Source organism: Gekko japonicus, unplaced genomic scaffold (genome assembly GCF_001447785.1).
Source record: "Gekko japonicus isolate JY-2015 unplaced genomic scaffold, Gekko_japonicus_V1.1 scaffold2919, whole genome shotgun sequence".
Classification (NCBI taxonomy): domain Eukaryota; kingdom Metazoa; phylum Chordata; class Lepidosauria; order Squamata; family Gekkonidae; genus Gekko; species Gekko japonicus.
The window spans coordinates 142502-149951 of record NW_015165330.1 but is presented as its reverse complement, the minus strand read 5'-3'; the positions used below and the strand labels follow the sequence as shown (position 1 = coordinate 149951).

Sequence of the window (7450 nt, the reverse complement as noted above, 5' to 3'; positions counted from 1 at the left end):
TGTCCATTTTTAAGTCTTGAGAATAAACATGGTTCTGCTGTTCCTTGTTGAAAGTTCTGTTTTTGTAACAGCTTAGTCAGTTTGTCATTCCATGCTTTCGCTGCTTGTTTTAATCCATAAATGCTTTTGTTGCATTTACACACTAGGCCTTCTTGTCCTTCTGCTGAGAATCCTTCTGGTTGTTCCATGTAGATCTCTTCATTCAGGTCTCCATTGAGAAAAGCAGTTTTGATGTCCAAATGTTCAATATGCATGCCCCTTGAGGCTGCTATGCTTAGAAGTGTCCTGAAGGATGTGTAGCTTACAACAGGTGCAAAAGTCTCTGAGAAATCAATTCCAAATTTTTGTGAGAAGCCTTTTGCAACGAGGCGTGCCTTGTACTTGTCCACCTTGCCGTCAGGGTCATACTTCACTTTGTACACCCACTTACAGCCGATGGCTTTTCTTTCAGAAGGCAACTCAGTAAGAGTCCAAACTTGTTTGTCTTGTAAAGATGCAAATTCTTCTTCCATTGCATCTATCCACTTGCTTCTTTCAGATACAGATAGTTGATTTACTTCCTTCCAGTTATTAGGTTCCTTTATTGGTTGCACACTTGCACAAATTCCATACATCGGAGGTGGTACACCCTTGGTACTCCTTGCTGATTGTCTCACAGTGGTTGTCTCTCTTACCCTTGGCGTTGCCTTTCCTGGTTCCCCTTCTGAGCTGGAACTCTCTTGTGGAGATGGACCTGCCTGTTCACAGGTGGTCTCTGCTGATTGCCAAGCGAACACGTTGAAGAAGGAGACATCTGTGGATTCCTGAGTAGCAGGTTGCACTGTGGACTCAGCTGGCTTAGGAGTTCGTAGGATGTTGCTGTCATCGACATGTACCACATTGCATTCCCTAATTGTGCAGTTTTTAGGATCTAGGATTCTGTAGCCCTTTCCTCCAAGAGCGTATCCCACTAGGATACCAGGCTCTGCTCTTGGGTCAAGTTTGCCCCTTCTCTCTTTTGGTACGTGGGCATAGACTTTAGAGCCAAAGGCTTTTATGTGTTTAAGTCCAGGCACCCTATTATGCCATAATTCAAAAGGATTTTTATTTGTAGTTTTAGATGGAACTCTATTATGCAGGTAAACAGCTGTATTGACTGCTTCAGCCCACATTTTTTCTGAAAGTCCAGATTGTATTAGCATAGAACGCGCCATTTCTTGGATGGTTCTGTTTAAGCGTTCAGCAGTTCCATTTTGTTGTGGAGAATAAGGAATTGTTGTTTTATGTTCAATTCCTTCTTGTTCCATGAATCTTTGGAACTCACTGCTGCAGTACTCTGTGCCATTATCTGTGAATAGCACTTCTGGCGCTTTGCCAAATTTGTTTTTAACAGCAGCAACATAGCACTTAAACTTTTCAAGTACTTGATCTTTACTTTTAAGTAGGTATGTAAAGACATATCTGGATTTTGCTTCCATAAAACTCACAAAGTATCTGCTGCCTCCAGCAGACTCTCTTATTGGACCAACAAGATCTGAGTACACAGTCTCTAGAAACTTTGTATTTTGTTCTGGAGATTTGCCCTTGTAGCTAGGAGCTGGACCTTTTGCTTTAAAGCAGGTTTCACAACCATTTTTCATAGCATCACACTCAACTGCATTGATATTACAGTCCTTCAAGAGCTTCTGTACACTTTGCACATTTCTATGAGCAAACATTACATGCCATTTATATAAACAGTCTTTGTGTTCACATTCAGATGATTTTGTGTGGAACACTGGCCCATTAGTGCCCATTTCATCATCATTAGTAATGGCAATGTTTCTTACATAATGATAATTTCCTTGTTCTTCAATCACTAGTTCAACACCATCTTTGTGCCATATTTTGCCTTGGCCCTGATCAAGATTAATTTTAAAACCAGTAGCAATGATTCTCCTTGTAGAGATCAGGCAGACAGTGGCTTCAGGAACAAAAACACAGTCTTTAAGTGTCATCTGCTCAATCATACCACATGTATTCAAAATGTTCAGTTTTACAGTCCCAGTTCCTCCAACATTTAATTCTTGACCATCAACCTTTTGCAATTTGGGCTTTTTATCTTTATTCAAGTCAACAAACCATTCAGCATTGTTTGCTATGTGATAATGACTCCCTGAGTCCAACAACCATAAAGATTTAGCATCAGATTCCTTCCATGATCAGACACTGCAAGCACATTTGCACATTGTTCTCCCTCTGCAGTATTTGGCTGCGTCTCTTTTAGGAAGAATACGGGCTTTATCCCGCTCTGCTTGTGAGAAACATTTGGCTTTCCATTACCACGCCCCTTAGAGGGTCTTGTTTCAGCGGCAGACCACATGGTTCTTTCCCTTTCATCCGGTCTGGGTTTAAACCAACATTGCTCCGCTAAATGGCCAGTTCTCGAGCACACAAAGCATTTAACAACTCTCTTTTCATTTCCTCTTTGATGAGCAGCTTTAACACTGAGCACTGAAACGCTCTCAGTAAGATTGGACATTTCCCTTCTGTTTCCCTCTGCTTCCAGATACGATACTGCATAATCAATAGTTAGCTTTTCTAATCCTCTCAGATATGCAATCTCCGAAGCGTAAGTATTCGTTAATGAGCTCAAAATTGCACTAAGCACAGAATTTTCAGTAGGTGGATCACCGATAGCTTTTAATTTATTAAAGGTATCAAGAATTTTGTTCAGATATGTACTGATTGATTCTCCTTCACGCATCTTGATAGTGAATAAGCGCTGATGCAGAAAGAGGCTGCTTGCCTTCGATTTCGCATTGTATTTCGTATCTAAATGGGAAATCATGTCCTTTGCAGTTTCGCATATTAAAAGCTTCTGATTATCACTAGCAAGGACGTTTCCAAGGATGAAAGCCTTTGCAAGCCCATCTTTCTCTGTAAATTCTTTCTGTTTGGCACTGTCGTCAGGAATCTCCTCAGATAAAACATGTAAGGCTGAGCGAGACTGCAAGATGCATTGTAAATTTCCTTTCCACCATCTATAATTATCTCTAGATAGGATTGGGATTCTATGAAAAGACATATCGTTGGAAGAAGCCATTCTACTTTACCAACTTCTCTCGATAGAGGCAAACCGGCAGTCACTCGTCTGGTCAGCTTTGGGTTGATTGGAGCTTCCTTTGATCTTCCTCTCTCTCCCGGCTGTGAATCAGCCTCCAGGGATTTCTTTTGTGGTAGATCCAGCAGGAAACGAATCTCTTTCCCCTCCTTTCTGTCCTGCTAGCTCAAGGCAATACCAGGCTCAAGGGGGAAAAAAAGGAAAAAATCTTCTCTGCTCCCAGAAAAACATTTTTTAAAAAATCGGTTATATTCTTACAGTAAACTTAACACACATGGCTCAGCTCTGCACGCTGGGAACGTAGCCTGGGCTCCCATAACCTGTTGGGTATTCTTAATTTTAAAGTGAATCACCAGAGTAATCAGCAGAGTATTAAAGAGGCAGAGTCCATGGTGTGTTTAAAAGATAAAAGTTTACTACAACCTAGCATGGGGAAAAGGTACACGGGATGTAAAATAACAAAGAGCTAATATTCCTACATCCTTACAGCTAGACTGAACATGGCAGAAAAGGTGGCTTCCTTCTTCTTGCTCAGAACAAAGAAACACAAGACGGGAAGAGAAGCCATAAAATGCTAATACTTGGCACTTTGGTTTCCAATCAGAACAACAAGCTAGATATGAACTTCCCGGGCTTTCTAACTGTCTAAAAACAGATTGGTTACAAACAAACATGTGATTTAACAAACATCATTAACCCAGTAAATACTGAAGAAGTGTTTTAACTTGTAACACCCAACAACCGGTCATACCCATCTGCATCTGCAGGCCGGAATCTCTCAACTGTAAGCTGTAACTACTGATTTTAAATGTTTATACCGTGTTTTAAAACAGGCCGGAATCTCTCAACTGTAAGCTGTATCTACTGGTTTTAAATGTTTATACCGTGTTTTAAAGTTTTTACTGTATTTATTGAAATACGATGTTACCCACCCTGAGCCTGCTCACGGGATGGGCGGGATATAAATGCAATAACTAAATAAATAAATAGATGGATAAATTTCAACTACTGAATCACATTCCGGGCCAGGTAGTGTTCACCGATAACGTTCACAGAAGAAATTCCACAGGATGCAGAGATGCTCTTCCCCCAGGGGACAGAAGCAGGAATCCCTTCCCCATGGAAACCGGTGTCTCCTACCTCCAGAGTAACTCTTTCCAGGAAGCTGTTGGGCTTTAGGTCGAAGGGCACCTCAGCAGAGCATTTCACAGTCTCGTCATTCTCATTCTGGAAATAGACCATGCCCGAGAGCCCAGAGGGGGCTCCCTCAACCTGCAGCACGACCCCCACCTCTGCCCCCACGGGTACCACGCTGGGGGCAATCATCAGCAACCTGCACAGTGGGCAGAGAAAGAATTATTTTAGATGACCGGCAACAACCTCCATCCCATCTTCGAATTAGTAGGTGCTTTGCACGAGGGAATTAGATAAATTCAAGAGGGAATTGGATAAACATATGGAGTAGTGGTCCGTAAGTGGCTATTAGTCACAAGGTAAATATAGGATGTTTGTATGTTTGTGCGTCATGTTCTGTCTTACTCTCACAGGTTATGACATACCTCTAGATCCGAAACTCATGCTCTTACACCTGTGGCCGAAAGGGGTTTGTTCTAACAATCAAAGACAATTAATAAATATCTTATTAGCAGCTGCTAAGAGCACTATAGCGACAAAATGGAAGGATAAAGATCCTCCATCTGTGAATGTGTGGCTTATAAAGTTTGGAGATACTTTTTGTATGACACCATTTCTATTTATAACACCACAGACCAAAATGAATGTGAAATACTTAGTCCTGTTGGGAAATGGTATCCCATCATCGAAAAACTCACTTTTGATGATTTTGACTGGAAAACTATTTACAATGCGAAATTGGATAAACATATGGAGTAGTGGTCCGTAAGTGGCTATTAGTCACAAGGTAAATATAGGATGTTTGTATGTTTGTGCGTCATGTTCTGTCTGAAAATAATACAAATCATTTTATATATAACAGTGGCACACTTCATTTCCAGGATTAAAATCGGATGCACATCTACACAGTGAAGAAAGCTAACAGGAGACATGATAGAGGCTGGTAAAATTATGCAAGAGGTGGAGAAAGTGGAGAGAGTTTTTTTCTCCCTCTCCCACAATACGAGCTCAGAGGCACTCGATTAAGTTGTTGAGAAACAGGTTCAGGACAGACAAAAGGAAATATTCCTTCACGCAATGAGCAATTAAACTGCAGCGTTCACTGCCAGTAGATATAATGATAGTCCAAGAATAAAAAATAATTCAACTTGCTTGAAAGCCAGTTGAATCTGACTCTAGGGGGTGGTACTCATCTCCGTTTCAAAGCCAAAGAGCCAGCGCTGTCCAAAGACTTCTCCGTGGTCATGTGGATGGCATGACTAAACACTCAGGTGCACGGAACGCTGTTACCTTCCCACCAAAGCAGTACCTATTTCTCTACTTGCACTTTCTTGCTTTCAAACTGCTAGGTTGGCAGGAGCTGGGGCTCCTTCCCTCTTTTGCAGGGTTGTTAAGAGGATAAAAATGGATGAGGGAAAAAACCACACAGGCTGGCCTGAGCACCTCAGGCATAAGAAGAGAAAGAGAGAAGAAGAGATTGGATTTATACCGCACCCTTCACTACCCAAAGGTGTCTCCCTCTCCCCACAACAGACACCCTGTGGGGTAGGTGGAGCTGAGAGAGCTCTCCAGACAACTGCTCTTTCCAGAATAGCTCTGAAAGAACTTGTGACTGACCCAAGGTCACATCAGCAGCTGCATGTGGAGGAGTGGGGAATCAAACCCGGTTCTCCCAGATTAGAGTCCATGCTCCTAACCACTACACCAAACTGGGTACCAATGAAACAATTGTAATGGGGACCCTGACGGTGGGGTACCATAAAAATGTTTAAAATAAAATTAATTACATAAATAATGTTATGATGAGATTTATGCCACTATGAACAAAGGGGAGGGGGGAATGTTTTTTCATACTTAGTACTTCACTCAACAGTTCAGCAACTAAACAGATATGTTCTAAACTTAAACCAGTAAATTCCATTTTTCACTGTTACAAATTGTTCCCCTCCCTTCATTTTATTTGGGGTTTTTTTAATTCAAAAAGATTTTGGTGGATGATACGAAATTTCCACCATTTTGCAACACAGAGGTTGGCTGCAGTATTGTAAAAATGGCCCAATTCTATTACCTCATTTCCTAACGATACGCCCTTAACATAATCTCATAACAAACATTTTGGAATTCTCAGTCTTACATAACCAATACCTTTTTAAAAGAAATGTTGTTTTGGAGGAAGGAGAGTCTTAATTTTGGCTAATCCCACTGTATACCCACAAAGACCTCACATGATCCTCTCCAGATTCTCCAGTGCAAATCTTGGGCCAGACTAAACACTTCATGGCAACATGAATAAGCAAATGCAAAACCATATAGTAAAATAATTGTAAGCGTGATCACACACGATAAACTAGCCACAAAATTAGGGTTACCAACTGTGGACACAGAAATTCCTGGAGATTCAGGGAAAGGAGCCTCTGGAGGGTATAGGGTTGCCAACCTCCAGGTGGTGACTGGAGATCTTCTGTGACAACTGATCTCCAGGCGACAGAGATCAGTTTCCCTGGAGAAAATGGCCACTTTGGAAGGTGGACTCTGTGGCATTATACCCCACTGAAGTCCGTCCCCTCCCCAAACCTCACCCTCCTCAGACTCCACCCCCAAAATCTCCAGGTATTTCCCAACCTGGAGCTGACAGCCCTAGGAGAGTAGTGGGAGGGCCCTCCACAGGATATAATGCCACGGAGTCCCCCCTCCAAAGCAGCCACTTTCTCCAGGAGAACTTATCTTTGCCGCCTAGAGATTGGTTGTCAGGGCAATTTTTGTAGAAAAAGCCCAGCACGAACTCATTAGCATAATAGGCCACACCCAACAGCAGGAACTCATTAGCATATTAGGCCACACCCCTGACAGCACAGCTCATTGGCACATTAGGCCGCACCCCAACGTTACCAGAAGTGTGGTTATCCAGCCACGCCCACCTTTTGCTTGTTATTCTATTTACCTTGTTTGTTGTCAAAACCCAGGACTTTTTTTGTAGCAGGAGCTTCTTTACATGTTAGGCCACACACCCCTAATGTAGCCAATCCTAATGAGTTTCTGCTGTTGGGTGTGGCCTATTATGCTAATGAGTTCCTGCTGGGCGTGGCCAACTTGGGACCCAGCCGGAACTCCGTTCCTGTGCGTTCCTGCCCCAAAATAGCCCTGTCGGTTGTAATTCCAGGAGTTCTCCAGCCACCATTTGGAGGTTAGCAACCATAGTTACAAATGACATATTACCTAAAATAAATCTGAATT

At 42.3% G+C, this 7450-nt stretch overlaps 1 protein-coding gene across 1 annotated transcript in view; it reads right to left on the bottom strand.

The window, feature by feature from the left end:
* LOC107109836 (complement C4-B-like) overlaps positions 1-7450 on the bottom strand; it is a gene marked incomplete at its 3' end in the record, with an annotated part of 70630 nt that overhangs the window by 54056 nt on the left and 9124 nt on the right. Inside the window, exon 2 of the mRNA XM_015410548.1 lies at positions 4223-4415. Coding sequence (XP_015266034.1) covers positions 4223-4415 — 193 coding nt within the window. The remainder of the gene's footprint in view (positions 1-4222; positions 4416-7450) is intronic.